This window comes from Colobus angolensis, unplaced genomic scaffold (assembly GCF_000951035.1).
Source record: "Colobus angolensis palliatus isolate OR3802 unplaced genomic scaffold, Cang.pa_1.0 Scaffold380, whole genome shotgun sequence".
Lineage (NCBI taxonomy): Eukaryota > Metazoa > Chordata > Mammalia > Primates > Cercopithecidae > Colobus > Colobus angolensis.
Window position 1 is genome coordinate 1,582,431 of NW_012117155.1, and position 19,482 is coordinate 1,601,912.

The 19,482-nt window shown below is 43.2% G+C and overlaps 1 protein-coding gene across 2 annotated transcripts in view; it reads right to left on the bottom strand.

Annotated features, from left to right (window-relative positions):
• Window positions 1-19,482, bottom strand: part of TEAD1 (TEA domain family member 1 (SV40 transcriptional enhancer factor)) — a 270,625-nt gene that overhangs the window by 166,720 nt on the left and 84,423 nt on the right. For both annotated transcript variants that reach the window (XM_011954266.1, XM_011954267.1), the window contains exon 2: window positions 13,486-13,741. In XM_011954266.1, the coding sequence (XP_011809656.1) occupies window positions 13,486-13,642 (157 nt within the window). In that variant the 5' untranslated portion in view covers window positions 13,643-13,741. The remainder of the gene's footprint in view (window positions 1-13,485; window positions 13,742-19,482) is intronic.

The window sequence follows — 19,482 nt, forward strand, 5'->3', positions numbered from 1 at the left end:
TTTGGGTAGCCTAAAAGTTCCTCTGGCTTTTGCAAAAGGAACAAAGCCCTATGGAAATTTTTGGTTAATTACCAATTTCACTGCCTGGGGGGCGGGGGGGAACAGGGGGTGGGGACTACAATGCAATAAAGAAAAAAAATTTTTTTAATAAATTAAATGTCCAGGGCAGCAGGTTTTACTATCACACCTTTAAGACTGTGTTCTAAAAGGCTAAAAGGGAGAGGAGAGTATATTGATACAATAACAAACTTAAAAAAAAATAATAATAAGGCTGGGTGCGGTGGTTCATGCCTGTAATCCCAGTACTTTGCCAAGGTAGGAGGATCACCTGAGGTCGGGATTTCGACACGAGCCTGGCCAACATGGTGAAACCCAATCGCTACTAAAATACAAAATTAGCCGAGCATGGTGGTGCATGCCTGTAATCCCAGCTACTGGGGAGGCTGAGGTAGAAGAATCACTTGAACCCGGGAGGCGGACATTGCAGTGAGATGGTGCCATTGCACTCCAGCCTGGACAACAAGAGCAAAACTCCATCTCAAAAATAATAATAATAATAATAATAATAATATCCAAATGGGCTTTGAAGAACCAATTTGATTTTATTATTTAGCTGGAACTGAAACATGTGAGGAAAGGGAAGGTAGGTGGGCAGAATAATCTGCAGGGTATGCATAGCAGATCAATATCAAGCCAATCAAACACATTCGTGATGAAATATAATTTTAATAATTATAATCAAATGAGAATCTGTAGCACACTGTAAAGTACCCAGAGTGTTTTTGTTCTCTAAAATCTACCCATCTCTGTCCAATGGCAGTACAAATACAAGATTACTTGCGAGGAATCTATTACAAAGGATAAACATGGCCATCAAAAACATTACTGGCAGAGAGAAGCCCCCAACCCTCCAGGAATAAACCACATCTACTCTCATGTACAAGCTGAATGAAAAATACTCAGCAGAGATGTGGATCCTGTTCATTCTATTTGTGGGAATGAAAAATACTCAGCAGAGATGCAGATCCTGTTAATTCTATTTGTGGTGTGAGCCTATAGACATTCGAAGAATGGATGTGGACGTTTTCCTCTCTCTCTCCCATCACCATCTTACCATAATACATGAATGTTGGAATTATGCGTCTCTGAGCTGCACCAGCTGACTGACACACCCAAGTGGTCAGGGCACCTGTTGAAGTTCTGGACTGATGTCCTAAAACCTATAGTAAAAATGTCCTGTTCCCCTCCTCCGTCTCTGACCACCTGTCCCCTGAGCTCGACACCTCAGTCACCCAACAAGTGGAAGGGAGAGATGCTCTCCAAACACCCCTGCACACCTCCCTGCCCACTGTGACCCCACCGTGACTCCCCTGAGTGAACCCCCCAGTAAACACCATACCACAGTGGACCCAGGCAATATGGTTTGCTTTCTAACTCTTGCTATTTTCCACATTTTTCTTTAATGAATATCCTTTACTCAGAACCAGAGGAAAAAATAAACTTGACACAATTATCTTTTTTCTTCTGGTTCCAAAAGTAACATATGTTTGTGATTGAAAAAATCCCATTAATACAGAAACATAATAGAAACCGAGTCTCCTATAATCCCATCTCCCTGTGGCAACCACTATTAGTAGCCTGTAAATTCCTCCAGATTTTTTTCTAGGATCCTCCCCAAGAACACGCTTCTATATTTAAATTTATCGTGTTGAACAGTCTCTAAAATAGCACCTTTACTGAGAGACCAACAGAACATCACCACCAATAATGATCATTTATTTTAAAAAGACCACTTTAAACACATACTATCGCTGGAATGGGATAAAATAGATAACAACAATAAAAAATCAGAAACACGTTTTCACGTAAAATGGAAGGCCACAGCAGCAGATGAGTGAGAAACTGAAGCTCTGGAGGTGGGGGTCTGGTGGAGAGGAGAACAGAGAAACAGCGTTGAATCCAGGCCTGTGCTGCTAAGAACACAAATGTCCACCCACTCTCTACTTCCCTCTGATGCTGCAGAGGGCCACTATGAGGGAGGCCTGATGAACCTCTGCCTAGCGACAGGCTCCCTTTGGTCCCTTCCATCATTTGTGGCTGTGATCTCTGAAAGTCTGCCCTGGAGCTCCCCATCCCCCCGTTCTTCGGCAGAAACCCTAAGAAAGGAGGGCTCAGCTCAATTTCTCCCTTAACCAAACAGCCCTCTAACTGAGCTAGGGATGCTTAACTCTGCCTTGATGGTTCCAATGTGCTCTTTCCTACTTTTCCAACAAGTCCTGAACAGGCTTAACTTCTAAAAGCATTAATTTTTTTGAAAATATAATGTAACTTCCTTTTTTTTTTTTTGACTTTTAAGTTTGGGGTACATGTGCAGCTTTGTTATATGGGTAAAATCGCGTCATGGAAGTTTGTTGCACAGATTATTTTGTTGCCCAGGTATTAAGCCCGGTACCCATTCATTATTTTTCCCAATCCTCTCCCTCCTTCCACCCTCCATCAGGCCCCATGTCTACTGCTCTCCTCTATGTGTCTGTGTTCATGTATTCTCCTTATTTAGCTCCCTCTTACAAGTGAGAACATGCAATATTTGGTTTTCTGTTTAAATTAATTAAACCATTAATTTTAAGAATTCAGGCCGGGCGCGGTGGCTCAAGCCTGTAATCCCAGCACTTTGGGAGGCCGAGACGGGCGGATCACGAGGTCAGGAGATCGAGACCATCCTGGCTAACACGGTGAAACCCCGTCTCTACTAAAAAAATACAAAAACTAGCCGGGCGAGGTGGTAGGCGCCTGTAGTCCCAGCTACACGGGAGGCTGAGGCAGGAGAATGGCATAAACCCGGGAGGCGGAGCTTGCAGTGAGCTGAGATCCGGCCACTGCACTCCAGTCCGGGCGACAGAGCGAGACTCCGCCTCAAAAAAAAAAAAAAAAAAAAAAGAATTCAAAGAACTTCTTCATACATAATTACATTTTCTCTCAACACTGTTGAGAGGTAGAAAGAAACATGCTGACTTACTGGCCCCATTCTATTGGTGATGCAACAAGGCTCAAAGAGCTTGTACGGCTGGCCCATATAACTATAACTATACATCACAAATAGGTATAGTTTTGGACCAACCAAAGAATTTGGGAGGAAGATGGTAGAAATGTTGACATTTTCTTCTGACTTTGATGTTCCTCCTGTCCCACTATTCTGCTCTCTGCTTTTTACTAGATAGATACCATTTATACTCTATCAACATCTTTCCATTCATATCCACGGGGCCATGTACTCCTCAAAGAAATCCCTCAGCATCTGGTTTACTTTGGTACCTTCTTTAAAAATTCACGCTTTACCACTGTGAAGTCCAGCATCTAAGTGATTAATCAACTCACTGTGGATGAGCCTCACAGTGCCTTGCTTCCTCTCTCACATGCCCATCGCCCACATTCACATCTGTTGACCATATTTGTGGTCACACCTTGAAACTCATCCCCTGAAATCTCTCCATCTCTAATCTTAGTGCTGCCTCTCCCACGCATGCCCAGAGCCTCCTGTCCTGTCTCCTCTCCCACATGCAGCAGGGCCTCTGAACAGCATGCCCCATGGCCAACCAGCCCCTCCAGCTTCATTTTGCCCCTTTCCCAACTTAAGATTCCTACGACCAAGCCATAACAACTGTCAAAATATGAATAAACCCAATAATCTTCTTGTAAAGAAAAAAATTACATAATCATGCCAATTGTTCCCTCACAAGTAATATGCATCATAGACCTACATTTAAAACACGCAACTATAAAACTCCTAGAACAAGACACAGGAGAAAATGTTCAGGACCTAGGGCTAGGCAATGAGTTCTCAGACTCAACACCAAAAGCACGACTCACAAAAGGAAAAACTAATAAACAAGACCTCATCAAAATTAAAACTTTCGCTATTAAAAGTTTTGCTATGCTAAAAGTTCTTTTGCTTGGCCCATGTGAACAACATGAAAAGATACGCTACAGGATCAGGAGAAAATCTTTGCAAACCCCATATCCAAAAAAGGGAGTTGTATTTAGAAAAAAGAATTCCAAAAACACAACAGTAAAAACATAAACCCTCCAATTAGAAAATGAACAAAAGACATGAACAGACATCTCACTGAAGAGGATATACGGATGGCAAATAAGCATATGAAAAGATGTTCAACATCGTTAGTCTTTAAGGAAATGCAAATTAAAACCACATGAGATATCGATACACACCTATCACAATGAAAATAAACAATGGTGATGACACCAAATGCTGGTGAGGATGCAGAGAAATTAGATTGCAGGTGAGAATGTAAAGTGGTACAGCTACTCTGGAAAACACTTGGGTAGTTTAAAAGAAAAAAAATACTAAATGTACAAATACCATATGAGCCAGTAAATTACCCTCGTGACCATTTATCCCATGTAAGTGAAAACTTAGTTTCAGACAAAGACCTATATGTGTATGTTCATAGTGGATTTGAAATGCCCAAACACTGGAATCAGCCCAGATGCCCTTGAACAGCAGAATGGTTACATAAACTGTGGTACATACACACCACAGAATACTACTCAATGATAAAAAGGAACAAACTTGATACACACAACCTGGATGAATCTCCAGGGAATTAAGCTGAGTTGAAAAAAAGCCAATCCCAAGAGGTTCATGTAGTCTAATTCCATTTATATAACATGCTTGAAATGACAAAATTTTAGAAACAGGACATATCAGTGGCTGCCAGCAGTTAGGGAGAAGGGCAACCTGGGTCCTGTGGTGTTGGAGCTGTTCTGTATTCTGATTGTGGTGATGGAGATATAAACCCGCACAAGACTAACACACAAGTAGTGTATACAACTTAGTACACACATACAAACGAGTTCAAGTAAAACTGGGAAAATCTGAGTCATACCACTGGGTTGTATTGATGCCAATATACCACTTGTTGTGACATTACACTCCAGTTTTGCAAAATATAACCATATTGGGGAGAAATGGGCAACATGCATGAAGGATCCCTTCATGTATTATTTCTCATAATTGCATGTGAATCTACAATATCTCAGTAAAAATTTTAAATAAAAAAAGAAAGTAACACTCTCCAACTTCTCTTGGGCCTTTCACTCCTGAGTAGTTTTTTTACTCATCCCTGTCTGTCAATGATAACATCTGTACTACATTTGCTCTACTTTTCAAAAGCCCACAATAACGTTCATCTGAGAAAAGCAATGAGGCCCCCTCTCGGCCCTCCCACCATCCTCTTCCATTCTGCATCAAAGGAAAAGAGGGTCCTTTCCCTTTAAAGTCTCTTCTGGGTTTTGCTCTATCAAAAACATCCTCAACTCATAAATTCTTCTCCCCAACTAACCAATGGCCAAGCGTCTCCCTTGTCCTAGAATAAGTCTTCTCTTAATTTGTTCTGCCCTTCAAGATATCATGTCTCCTTCCGTGTATGGTCAAACTCTCTGAAGACCGGGTCATGGTAATGTTCCCTCTCTGTAGAAAGGTAACATAAACTGAAGAATGAAACTAGCCTCATTCATTTCCTGCACCAAAACCTCATAAGGACTGCTTCAAATGTTAGCCTCATTCTCTGCTCACTTGTTTCTTTTATCATCTCTAAAAATGTGGGCCTGTCTTCTTGGACCCAGACTGCAGCTAGCCCAGCGGCTCTCAAACCTGGCTGATAACCCAAATGACCCAGGGAGCATTTAGAAATACAGTTTCCCAGGCCATACTCCCAGATATTCTTAGTCAGTAGTTGTTTTGTCTTTTAAGCTCTTTGAGTGTTTCTGTTGATAGTGAGGCTTGGGAACCACTAATCTGTCTTCCCTTTTCTGAAAAAGGCAATCACTTTACTCTCCCAGTGCTACAGACATTCCATTTAAAATCCGTGCCAGTTTTGCCCTTGATAAATTGTGAGCCTGGGCATCACAGGCCATTATCACATCACTTCTCTGATGATGAGACTCCAAACTAACCCTGCAACTTCAATCTGACTGAGCTCTAAGCAGGAATTTCCAACTCCTTACAGATCATCTCCATCTGAATGGTCACCCAGTACATCAAGCATATGACAAAACTTAACTCCTCATTCCTCTCCTCTCTACAAACCTGCTTCTCCTGCCTCCACTCCCCATCTCACTTAACAGTACCACCATCCTCCCCATGACCCAGAAGTGGAACCTGAAATCAAACTCCTCCTTCTTTTTCACAAATCGCATCCCATCAGCCAGTTCTGTTGGTTTTATCTCTGAAACTCCTTCCTCCCACCAGCACTGCCTGCATTCTAGTGCAGGCCTCATGCTCTCCTATCGGACTACTGTAATATCCATCTAACTTGTCTTCACACCTTCAGACCTCGTTTTGTCAAACACAGGCTGAGACATGTCATCTCTCCTGAAAAAAATGTAATGGCTTCCATATGCCCCCAGGATGAGTGCCAGGCACCTGGGCGTGGCACTCGGAACCAAAACGACACAACGCTGGCTCCTGTACTCCTCTCTCAGGAGATATTTTCATTTCTAAGCACATCAGGGCTGTGCTCTTCCAGGCCTCCATGCCTTTATTGCATGTTCCTTCAGCCAGAATGCCCTTCCCATCTCCATTTCCCAACAAGGGCAAGTCTGAACCTGTCTCCAGAACTTGCCTGAAGTTATATGCAACAGTCCTGAAACTACATACAAATACGTGATTTTTCTGGGGGAAAGGGTCCATAGCTTTCTACAGATTCTCCAAGGGATCTATAATCCAAAATAAGTTTAAAAACCACTTCATGATTTTTTTCCCAAAGTTCAAAGTTAGCTAAGTCTGTCTCATGCTCTCTTTCATTCTCAAACATATACAAGTGCATTCCCCCATCATAAATAACCACACTTTGTGCTGCTCCACCGGGCATATCTCTAGTACAGAATATACTTCCTTCCATATCAATACTAGAGCCATTTGTATTGACTGGCTTGGTCGTCAACATCAGCTCCACAGCTTATTTACTATGTGACCTCAAGCAAATAACTTGACCTTGCTGGACCTCACTTTCCTCAGCAGCAAAATGGGCATAATTACAGTACTATATTATTGGGTTGTTTTTGAGGAATAATCAAGATAGCACATCCTATAACAATGGGAAAGTGCCTGGTACATTAACTGCTTACAAAAGTCAGCTTTTTAAGTTATTTTCTGCCTGTTGTCCCCACCACACTCAAAGCACACTGCAGGCCCTCAATAAATGATTTATAAATCCACATCTTCCTGAATCCCAGGGCTCATCACTGCCACAGCAAAGCTGTTGGAAAGCATAACTTGGTAATACTTTCACATTCTTTTCTTTCTACCTCCTTTATGACCAATTCTTGAGCCATCGTTAATTAGCTATTTTGTACCCGGATTGCACAAGAGCTCACACCTTGTGCATACACCTTTGCTTACCCCCTACACATTAAGCTTCCCAATCAAAATGCTGATGACGCTGGTCCTGCTATTCTCACAGGAACCAAACTATTTCAAAAATTCCCCATTACTCTATCTGTTCTGAGCATTCCAGAATTAACCCTTGCTCTGCTACTGTCCATATTTTGTGCAGAAATCCTTTCTATCTCTTCACCTAACATTTGCCAACACAATAAACAGGGGTTCTTCTTTCTCAATCTAAGATCATTAAATAAACATCTTCCTCTTTTTTTTCCTTCTTTTTCTCTTTCTAGCCAGTTCCTCCCATAGGAGAGGCCCTCAGGGCTTACAGGCTTAATCACCTACATTCTCTGTTTGAACTATAATTCATCTCCCATAAGTATTTATTCAGCAAACATTACTGACACCTTCTATATTCCAGGCCTTGAAATACATCCTGTGATCGGTGGGGTCCCGGCTTTGGGAGCTTCTAGCCTGTTCCACCACATAGCTGTTTGTTTCACACTTGTAACCAATTAACTTGAAATAACACCCTGAATCAGAGGTCCGAAAGAGGAAATCAAAGATGCCACACGATATTCAGATGGAGCACTGAGAAGAACACTTTGCCAAGGCCTGGAGACCCTCCAGAGCTGAGAGTCTATGGCCATTTCCACACCAGGGCTCTGGGGTCTCCACTGACAAAGCCTACCTCCCTGATCCTCAAAGAGCTGTTGTGAGAACATAATATCTTGTAAAAGGATCATTCTGCAATTTTTTGACCAGTCCTCTGCATCCAGAGGAGTGTAGTGACCACAGATTTCAGTCTCTTTGCTGTACTAATCAAGACCTACTCTCACTTGCTTGTATGTACTCTCATTCTGACATCCCCTTGTCAGTTCTGCCACTACCTCATTTAAAAAGCCCCCTTTCCTCTTCTGACTTCTGCTCCTATGAGGTAAAGAAAGAAGAAATTCTAAGTCCTATGCTATCCTGGTGGGCAGGGCACAGGTCAGCAGTGGGGGAGGACTGATTAGAGACACCCTCCCCCTCATCTTCACTGGTCCTCACAATTTAGGTCTCTGGGGCTGACCAGTAGTCCTGGTATCCCAGTAAGAAAGGGTCCTTCCTTGAAGCTGACCTAAGCAAGGATCCTGAAGACATCTGCTTGCAAAAGGAGAAAGTCAATAGTAGCCAGGAAGATGTGTGGAATCAACAGCTCTGCCTAGACTGCTTGTAGAATCCTAGGGCACTAGAACCTTCCAGACATCCTCCTGGCCACTACCGAGGCCAGCCTTGTGATCTGGGATCCTCTCTGCTATGTTATTTGAGATGATTTCTTCCTGCCAGCATCAGGCCAGGTGCCCTGGACCTTGGTAGCCAAGAATAGGCTTCAAAAGGCTAAGTGGAAGGTGACCATCTTCAAAGGGCTCTCAGACTTCTCAGAAAGCTTTGGCACACAGTCCTGACCTCAGGTCAGTTTCCTGCAAATGAACTTGAGATAGCTCCATGAGGGAAGGGACCATATCTGTCTGGTTCACCACAGTATCACTGACAACCCCTAGCACAGGGCTGGAATACATCTGCCCTGGTGCTCAATACTGATTGACTGGATTTATGTATAACTGTCTCTACCAAGGAAGGAACAAAAGCTCAGTAGAAAGAGTCCAAGATGTAGAGTCAGACAGCCCTGAATTTGAAACCTGCTAGCTACACCATCTACATTGGCCACGTGCAAGCCACTTTATCCCTCTCAGACTCAGCTTCCTGTCTATACAGTGAGGATAATACCAGCTTCAAAGCATTGTTAAGAGCATTAGACAGAATTGTATGTGAAGCCTTTAGCACAGTGCTTGGCAGAGAGCACTTCTTTGTTTTCAGTTCACAAGCACTTACATACCTCTCACTATATGCTAGATACAGTTCAAACACTGCAGGGGGTGGTGGTGTTCCAGGTAACAATTAGTTCATTTAATTCTTCTAACAATCCTACACAGTAAGATCTATGTAATTCTCTTTTTCAGTTGAGGAAATTGAGACAGAGAAGTAAGGTAACTTGATCAAAGCCTGATATCTAGAAGTGCAGGGCCAGGATTCATATTATTTATAGAGTCCAGACTGTTAAGTGCTATACTGCTCTGCCTCTACAGCAAGCAACAAGTGAAGGTTAGTTCCTGTCCCTGCCCTATTTGATTATGGGGTATATCTGACTGGGGTTTTCAGTGCAAAAGAAACATATTCAGGTGTTCCTGTGGTTTGCTATTCATTTTGTTTTGTTTTAAACTACGGCCTGCTCCTCTGAAATCCAATTTTGGATAAGTTTGTTGATCAAGAACTTCCCTCTCATCTTGTCCTCTTGCTATCTCTTCTCCCATGATCTACCAGGAAAAGAGACACACACAGCTATGTAAAAACAAAAAAATGAAAAAGACAAGCACAGAGAAAGAGAGAGCCCAAGAGAAGGAGCACACACACCCTTAGGAACCAGGTCAAAGGACGTCTCATATCCCTTCTAGTAATCCATAAAAACAACTGCCTACACATAAGGGTGCCCACAGCAAAAGCCACCTATCCACATGGAGCCCAAACACATAAAGTTTCAGCTCCCCAAAGACTAAGTTAGCAGAAAGCGAATGAAGCCATCTCTTCCAGTGGCCAAAACCTCATCATAAAGAGAGTTTTCCTTTTTTCTCCTTTATAAGACTGCATTTGCCCTACTGCCAACCACGAAGGAAATTTCATTACCAAAATAAATCACCTGACCTTGCTTCTCCAATGGCTCAGGATTAGTGACATCACAAAACACTCTACAAATGCTCTGAAATATTGGAATAACCCCTTCAAGTAAAAAACACTTGGTATTTCACTAAAAGACTAAATCATTTTTATTTTACTGCACGGAATTCAAAAATGTTTTAAATGCTTTCATTTTCAAAATCCTAAGAGAAAAAGTACATTCTTTAAGGCCTTAAGAAACCCTGACTCCTGGTCTGGTTTGTGTCCCAATTCATGTATGGTAAGATGGGGAACAGGCCAAAAGACCAGGACAGTACTCTGGTCCCACACTACTCATATGATTCCTCGAGTGGCTGGGGCCTCACCGTGGAGACTCCCAAGTCAACTTTCTCTTATCCTCCAAGTCACAGGTAGGTCAGAGGCAGCTCCCAAGCAGTTCCTCTTAAGGGGTTCAGTCTCCACCACCAACAGTCCCATTAACCACCATGGTTCCCTTCTAAGGTAGCAGTAGAAGCAAAGCTCCTCGTGTCGACCAGAGAGACAGAGTTCAGGGCGGATGTTTCCTCCCCAAGAAAGCTGCCTGGAGGTGGGGGTGGCTGCAGCACAGTGCAGCCAATGCATCTTCTGAGCCCCAATTAGGATACACACTCCCCCAGGCTGTGTACTCCACTTGCTGAAAAACCCACAACCAAGTCTGTTCTTTCCAAATGAGTTAAATTTCCTAATGCTGCTTGCTCAAAAGGAATGTCCCATTTTAAATCAGGTTAGCCACCAACACAGTCACTAAATGTGCTGCTGAGTTAAGGAGAAAAGAATCCATACATCAAAACCATGCACACTCAGGAAGCACTCAGAATTTAAGTTATGCTGGGTACTCAAGACAGGCTAGGCTCCCAAGCTGCACCACATGGGTCAAAACTGACCGTCTTGCTCAGTGACAAGAAACAAAACCATGGCATCACAAAATGGAAGAGTCCAAAGGACCCATGGACATCATCAACTACTTTACCATCTTATTTTACACAGGAGAAAACTGAAACCAAGACCAAGGGTAAAATGTTCAAGTTCACTGTTGATACAACTACTCGCATCCAAAGCTTCTCTTTGTTCTTCCTAGCCTGCTGCCTCTGAGATCCAATTACCAACAAGAGCTCTTATACAATTATTTTCACATAAAAATATTTTTATAATTGAATTATAGGCAAATTGGTTAAATCCACCAGGGCTGTTGTCTATAAAGTAAAAATCTCAACAGAGAACAAAACAAAACTGGAGTTGACGAAAGTTAACGTGGGGTTCTCAGCCCCAAAACCTTATTCCTGAAAGGACAGGACCTTTCCCAGTATTTCCTGTGGGAAATGAAGTACAGTAGTCATGCCTCACTGGGATTTCTAATACTATGCCTTTGTTTGAAATTGAAACAATTTTTGGGTAAGCAAATGAGAGTTGTACAAGGTCCCAAAGCTACCCTTTACTACTCATAATAATTCATCTTCAAAGAAGCTTCAAAGATTCAAATGCTTTTCTCTGCCTTTAAGAAAGGGAGGAGCGGGCCGGGCGCGGTGGCTCAAGCCTGTAATCCCAGCACTTTGGGAGGCCGAGACGAGTGGATCACAAGGTCAGGAGATCGAGACCATTCTGGCGAACACGGTGAAACCCTGTCTCTACTAAAAAATACAAAAAAAAACTAGCCAGGCAAGGTGGCGGGCACCTGTAGTCCCAGCTACTCGGGAGGCTGAGCCAGGAGGATGGCGTGAACCTGGGAGTCGGAGCTTGCAGTGAGCTGAGATCGGGCCACTACACTCCAGCCTGGGCGACAGAGCGAGACTCCATCTCAAAAATAAAATTAAATTAAAAAAAAAAAAGAAAGGGAGGAGCTACATTTTCAGGTATGAAAACAAGACCACAAAGCAAATAGCCAGGCTCAGGAAGAAGAGACTAGGAAAGATCCAGATATACAGAAAATCTAGGGCCCTGAAACTCTCTTCCTATAGTAGCATTTCACCAGCTACGAAGAGGCTTCCCTGGCTACAAAGGATATTATGGGAACATAAAACAAATGCTGAAGTCTTGGGTCTCCTTCTCCCCTGTGTGTGACAGGCTAAGACTTCAATGCTGCAGAAAGCAAAATTTTCCTTGTTTCCATTACATCACCCAAGTTGGAGAGGAGGAGGGCGGGGTGGGGGCACAGCTGGTGGCAGCTGCACCACCATCTGCTTTCTCCTTAGCAGTGTGTGCTAGTTGAAGCCACAGTCTCCTACAGCTCCTGATAGTGGAAGTGCAGTATTAAAGGTACAACACCGTATTATGAAAAAGACTTCAAATTGTTTAGAAATAATCACTCCCATGATAAGTTAACAACCTCAGGTAGACTACTGAGCCAGTTCTCTTTGAGTTTAGGTTATTTGTGTTTGCATCTTTTTAGACTCAGCCACAGTGCGAACTCTGTCAACTCAACGTACTCAATTAGACAAGCAGAATGTTCAAGCAGCCACACCTGCCATCTGCTTCCCAAAAGGTAAGCAGCCAAAAAGTACAGGTCTGCAGCTGGAAGCATTTATGGAAGGAAGTTAGGGAGTGTCCAAACCCAGCAAGCAAGACCCAGACCAGCAGATGGACCCTTACTGCTGCCCTTGGCATCCCGAGCCAACTAGTCAACAGGTCTCTCTCTCCTGAGCACTCTTGGTGTTTCCTTCAGAATGCCCTTCAAGGCAACCCCCAAAGCAGGGGAGATGTTAAGAGTGACAGGGGTGCTAATGCCTTGTCTGATCATTCAACTGTAAACTGGCAGCAAAGCAGCAAATTGGTGGTTCAGAGGCTGATCAAGCCCATGCACATGCTTTCTCTGGCCTGTACAGAGTTGCTTTAAAAAAATGCTGGCTTTTTAAAAAGAGTAGACTTCATATAAGCATCTCGAATGCTGGCTCTTCTTCAAGGAGGTTGGGGGGCAATCAACGGATTCGGCAGCACCAGGCTCCCATTCCTAGTGGCATCAGTTATCTAGAGGTAAGCGGCAGTGCTTCCTTGCGATCTGGTCTGCGTTCCAAAGACCTCCTCCCCACCATCTGGTGTCTGTACATGCCACTGCAACTATTTATGTTCCTGCCTGGACCCCTAGAGCTTCTGACGTAATGCCACTACACATGTAGAAGAAGAAGAAAAGCCCAGGGGGTGATTTCCCAAAGGTCCTTTATTGACTCTCCTTTTTCGTTGAGGTAAAGTTAGTCCTTTTGGATGACCCACTAAAATTCTACAAATATCATTCAACCCCACACAATGAATGGCTCTTGCTGGAAGACCAGCTACAATCTATCCCCTACCACAACAGCAGGTTGAAGTATTTCAAAGGAGTGTTCCAGGCCACTTACCATACATTTTGCCTTCGTCTGATAAGATGATTTTTCTCCTCCCACAAGGCGGATAGATAGCCAGGGCCTCCTGAAAGCTTTGCTCAATGTCAGGGCTCCAGACCCCTTCTGCATCATTGTCAATTGGCTTATCTGCAGAGTCACTCATCCTTTCCATGTTTTCGGCAGGGCTCTCGCTGCCGCTCCAGCTGCTGGGCTCAATTTTGGCGGTGGGATTTTCCAAGCCGAAGCCTGGAGCCTTTTCAAGAAAATAAACCTAGAAGAGAAAACAAAAAACAGTGTTAAGGATGTGGTAACCACAAACATAATGCTCTTGCTAACTCTAGTGCAAGTTCTTCAGTCACCAGCTTTTTTAATTTCATTTTATTATTTCAGTCGTTTTGGGGGTACAGGTAGTTTTGTGTTACATGGTTAAGTTCTTTAGTGGTGATTTCTGAGATTTTGGTTCAGTCACCAGCTTTGCTTGGAGAACTCCTAGTGGAGAACATGGAATTTTGAGATCCAAGTGGCTTTATTATCTAAGTATCATGTTAAGCACCCACACGGAAATGCAACAGTGGGCAGAAGCTGGATAATCTTCACAGACGAGAGGAAATTTATACGGAAGAATAGTACTCACTCAGAGTTCCAAGTTTGCAGTGATTCATACAAAAACCATTTACTGAGTGCCCACTATCTACCAGGGGCAGTATGCTAAATGATCATCAAATCTCCAAAGCAGAACAAGTTATTTATAAGAAAATAAAGTTTTTAAAATGTCCACTTCACCATGGCAACTGGCATATAATTATAACTTGGAAACTGTTAGTTTCACTATCCCAATATGAGATCATCAAGATGCAAGATGGTGGTAGGATCAAGGAGGGAAGGAGGAAGATTATTTTGGTATCACACATACTCATTCTACTGAGACAGCAACGCCGACTGATCTGGACCTATGTCATTTATCTCTGAGGCTTTTACCATGTAGAATCAGGCCACTTTGCCTCTCTCAGCTCCTAGACTGTAACCTTGAAGCAGGCACCAAGCTGTCCCCAGTCCTGACTTCCCTGCAACATCTATCACAAGTGCCTAGCACATCTATGGAAATATTCTCTATTGACATGGAGCACTCCCTGTCGTAGCCTATGCTGAAAACCTGATCACATGAAAACTGTGGGGGAGTATTTCATTTCTTTTTCTGTAGCACTGAAGATTATAGTACCAAAAAAAAAACCTCTCAAAGATTTATTCCCCTCAAAGTATGCATATAACCTATGGTCATAAAGAGATAAGCTTTCCAAACAAATGTCAAACTGGCATAACACCAATGTGAAAATGACCTAATCCAGTACTCCCTACTGTCCGGCATACTAACATATTAATATTCCTTTGTTGAAAAGGCACGGGATCATTCAATGAAAGGCCTTCCAAAATTGGAGGAGAAAGGCTTGATCGAAAAGAGGAGGCCGAGGGCCTGAGTAGGGAGGGCTTCATGTGGTCACAGTTCCTCCCCTTCTCGCCCCATCAAGTCCAGGCAGTATTACATATGGACACCCAGGAGGGAAGCAGGTGCTGGTGGTCCCACCTGGCACTAGGGACTTCTCCATGTCCCAGGGCCACTCCCTGACAGCAAGCAACCTGTCCTTCTTCCCCGCTCTCTCCCAACTGTATCCTGTGCCCCTGTCCTCCCCGACCTGTGTATATCAACAGATGCTAGGTGCAGAAACTCTGAGGCACATGAATATTATACAATTAATGGTATAACTATAACTAGTGGGCACTTTTGGCTTCTTCCCTTCCAGCTTTGTAGACTTGGCAGCATCTGGATTAAAAACACACACACACACACACACACACACACAAAACCCTCTGGTTGTCTGCCTTTAAATGCTGCTACTGAGCCATCATTAAAAGAACTTGCCAGCAAAATATTTACTACCTCTTACCAACATATGTACATTTACACAGGACTTTCAAAATTGCCAAATGTGAAGGTATAAATTATGCCACAAGAAAGCATTTTGTGACTGACCTCCGGATGAACCTGACGATGCCTGCAGTGTGGGCCTTTTGAATTCAAACTATTACCATTTTTGTTAGGATCCAAGAGTCTTATAAAATTCAAACTGAACTATACTCTAGAGTCTGTTCTAGCTCCAAAGTAGTTTATTAGATAAATTATGAGAATAAGAAGGAATTCTTTGAGCAGTGGCTAGCCCACCTTCTTCCTCTCCACCCTACCCACCAAAAAACAAACAAAAAGACAAAAACAGACCAAAACAACACACACGTACAAAACCACAGGCCAGTCCTTCAGCTCTGGGCAGTTCACAGCAGTATGAATTTACTCCAAGGAGCCGCACTTTAAGATAAATAATAGGTATGCCCAGTGCTCAGTCAGGATGGCAGGGAATGGGATCCAGGGGATAGGTGAAGGGACTGAGGGACCTTCGACTGCCTAAAAAGAACATTCTCATATAACTGTAAGCCTCAGAGTCTCCAGACCAAAACACACCAACTACGCCCATTCAGTGCTTGAAGTCCCCTCAAAATCTACTCAACTGGTCACAGTCTACCCTTGAACAACACCAACAGCAGGGAACGCATTACCTTCTCAGTACTACCCCACTTCATACTGACAAGTTGAAATTCTTCCATTTAGCAGGCGAAAACCCATCTCCTGGTTAACATCTACACATCCATTCCTTGAGAGTATACCCCATCCTTCGGGGGAGCAAATCTCTCCTAAGACACCCATTTAGGTATGACAGGAGCAGCCCCCAGGATCCTAATTGTCTTCCAGACTAGAAACCATCATCCCTCTGCCCACCACATGAATGCATTTTATGGCCCCCAATAAATGGCACTCAGAGGTGGACTTGCTTTCCATTAAACTTCTAAGCTCATGCCCTCAGAGGTTGCCCCTGAATCCTGTCTTTTGTGCAACTGGTGTCAGAGCTAAAAGCAGGAGTTTATATTTATTCCTATTAAATTCTATCATTTTTAGCCTCAGCCCACAGCCCAAAGATGGGAAGATTCTTCTGATTCATAACTGCACACTTAGTGTCCTAAGACACTAAACAATCTCTGAAGAGCTGTCTGTCACATGGGAAGGATGTAGATCCACTGTGGGGAAGTTCCAAAGAATATTCTGACTCAACATAAGAAAAAAATTTCTGCTACTTGAACTGCTCCACAAGAGGCATGCTGTTCTAGTTGACAGGCAGCAGAGTCTTGCAGACAACATCTTCTAATTACTTCTATAGGTATGAATCACAAGTTCCTGGTTATTTAGGGGAATGCAGTATTAACTAGCATTAATTGATCTATCCACTTAGTAAGTACAGCCAGTTTTAAATGTTCACATATTTTTATTCATTTACTGCAAAGGAAAAGACTCTCTGTGTCCGGGTCTTGCAATTTTTGGTCAACTAGAGTTCAGCAGGATGGAATTACCTAATCTAGCAATGGGCCAGCACACAGCCCCAGAAACTACCAGATACACAATCCACAGAGTTATACAGGCCTTTGGTTTTACAACCCCATCGTAAGATGAAGACTTTACATATGGGCAGAGAATTTCCTATCACAAGACTAGGGCTGGCTGAGAAAAGCTCCCCATACTGGATACCAAAATAACTATCCTGGCACTCCATCTCTCAGGTTCCTTCCAGTCCAGTCCAAACTCCACCTTATCCTGGAAACTGGCCTTGTATCTACAGACTCTGAGAGTATCAACTACACTTTAGGAGAACCCTAAAAATGTGTGGAATTGGCTAACTGCCATGCAATCTACCTCAATTCTCAATCTATAGCAATAAGCAACTGATTATAATCAACATTAAAATCTAAACGAGTGAATTATGCACACAATGTCTGTACCTGCAGAGCTGATATCTTTACCTCCCCATACATATAAATCCTTTAAGTGAAGGAGTCAGCTTTCACTAAATTCAGTAAATAAAGAACACAGTGTTGGGGCAAGAGGTGGGAGAGGAAGGGAAGGGAGTTTATGAAGACTCCAACAGATCTGGGTTCCAAACCTACTCGCCCTCAAGCCATGGAGCTCAAACTACCGCAATTACTGTCGTGCCAACCTAATAACTCTGTCAGAAGCTCAGGTTTTCATTTGTTAAATACAGATAACAAATTCCATCCCAATACAAAAAAATGATTAAGGGATGGAGGGACTCTATTCCACAGGGTTGCCATAAAGATTTAGTAAGATCATGAGTGAAGGCGCTCTGTCATCTGTAAAACCATGAACAGACATTCGCTTATGTCCAAGTCCATCCTCTCTAGACAATGTTGTGTACCTTGTGATAGATGGTGAAGAAATGAGAGAGCTTCCTCTAACGGTTCACTTTGGGAAATTGATTTACAAAGGATCTCTTCTTCAAGGTCTTCAAGTGACTGCATAGAAAATGTAAATTGGTGACAACACCTTTATTTCTAACACTCTTCTAAATCTGAATTTATTCACAAGTTCAACAGCTTTCAGATTCTTACGGGCAGTGTGGTTCAGGGTAGTAACTCTTTCCACAGAATGCCTTCAAGGAAAGAGAAGATAAAAGTCTTGTTTGTTGGGAAAAAAAAATTTTTTTTTTGAAATGGAGTCTCACTCTATTGCCCAGGCTGGAGTGCAGTGGCACAATCTCAGCTCACTGCAACCTCCTCCTCCCGGGTTCAAGCACTTCTCCTGCCTCAGCCTCCTGAGTAGCTGGGATTACAGGTGTGCACCACCGTGCTCAGCTAATTTTTGTCTTTTTTAGTAGAGACAGGGTTTCACCATGTTGGCCAGGCTGGTCTCAAACTCCTGACCTCATGATCCACCTGCCTCGGACTCCTAAAGTGCTGGGGTTACAGGCGTGAGCCACCGCGCCCAGCCAGAAATACTTTTAAAAATATGTAGCCCCCATGTGCCTCAGTTTCCATCATAAACACTTTTCTGAAAGATCCTTTATTCCTTAAATTTTTCCCAAATGCACTCTAATAAACTCCAAAAACAAACTCTTACTATTATCCAAATATCCTGGTAACTGCCACAACAACCACATTCCCTAAATGGGTAATTCCTTCATCATAACCTACTGAGGCTTCAAAAAAAGAGTAACATGAGTACGGTTATCAAAAAGAGTAACATGAGTACAGAGATATCACATGTGCATTCAACCAATACACATTTTATTATAAAAGCCTGGGGGATGACCAGGATAAGACGGTCCAATGCAGGTGCTCTGACACCAACTCTATCCAAACAAGCGATGAGATAAGGACACAGGAATTTGCTGCTCCCTTGATCTTAATTCCTGTGAGTCTCTCATTATGTCAGTTTCTCACTCATCTTCAGATTACTTAAAGGGTCTTAACTAAAAGGGTTGATTTTAACCAATCCTCATAATTAATGAAACGCCACTGAACACAAGGATCACCAAAAAAAAATCTATATGGCTTGTTTTTGCCAGTGTCTCAATATTCTATGAGGCCACAGGAAAAGAGCTGGGATGAAGTTAGGGCTCTGTCCCCCTGAGTAACCCAGGACCACACAGCACCTGTAGCTCCAGTATGCCTCAGTTTCCACCATTAACCCTGGAGGAAACCAACTTATTCATTCATCACCATGTGATCCCACAGACTTTACCTATAACAGAACTTGGTGAGTTGGGGCCTGTAATCCCAGCACTTTGGGAGGCTGAGGCGGGTGGATCACTTGAGGTCAGGAGTTTGAGACCAGCCTGGTCAACATGGTGAAACCTTGTCTCTATTAAAAAAACAGCTGGGTGCGGTGGCTCACGCCTATAATCCCAGCATTTTGGGAGGCCAAGGCAGGCAGATCACAAGGTCAGGAGATCAAGACCATCCTGGCTAACACAATGAAGCCCATCTCTACTAAAAATACAAAAACAAAATTAGCCAGGCATGGTGGCAGGCGCCTGTAGTCCCAGCTACTCGGGAGGCTGAGGTAGGAGAATGGCGTGAACCCAGGAGTTGGAGCTTGCAGTGAGCTGAGATTGT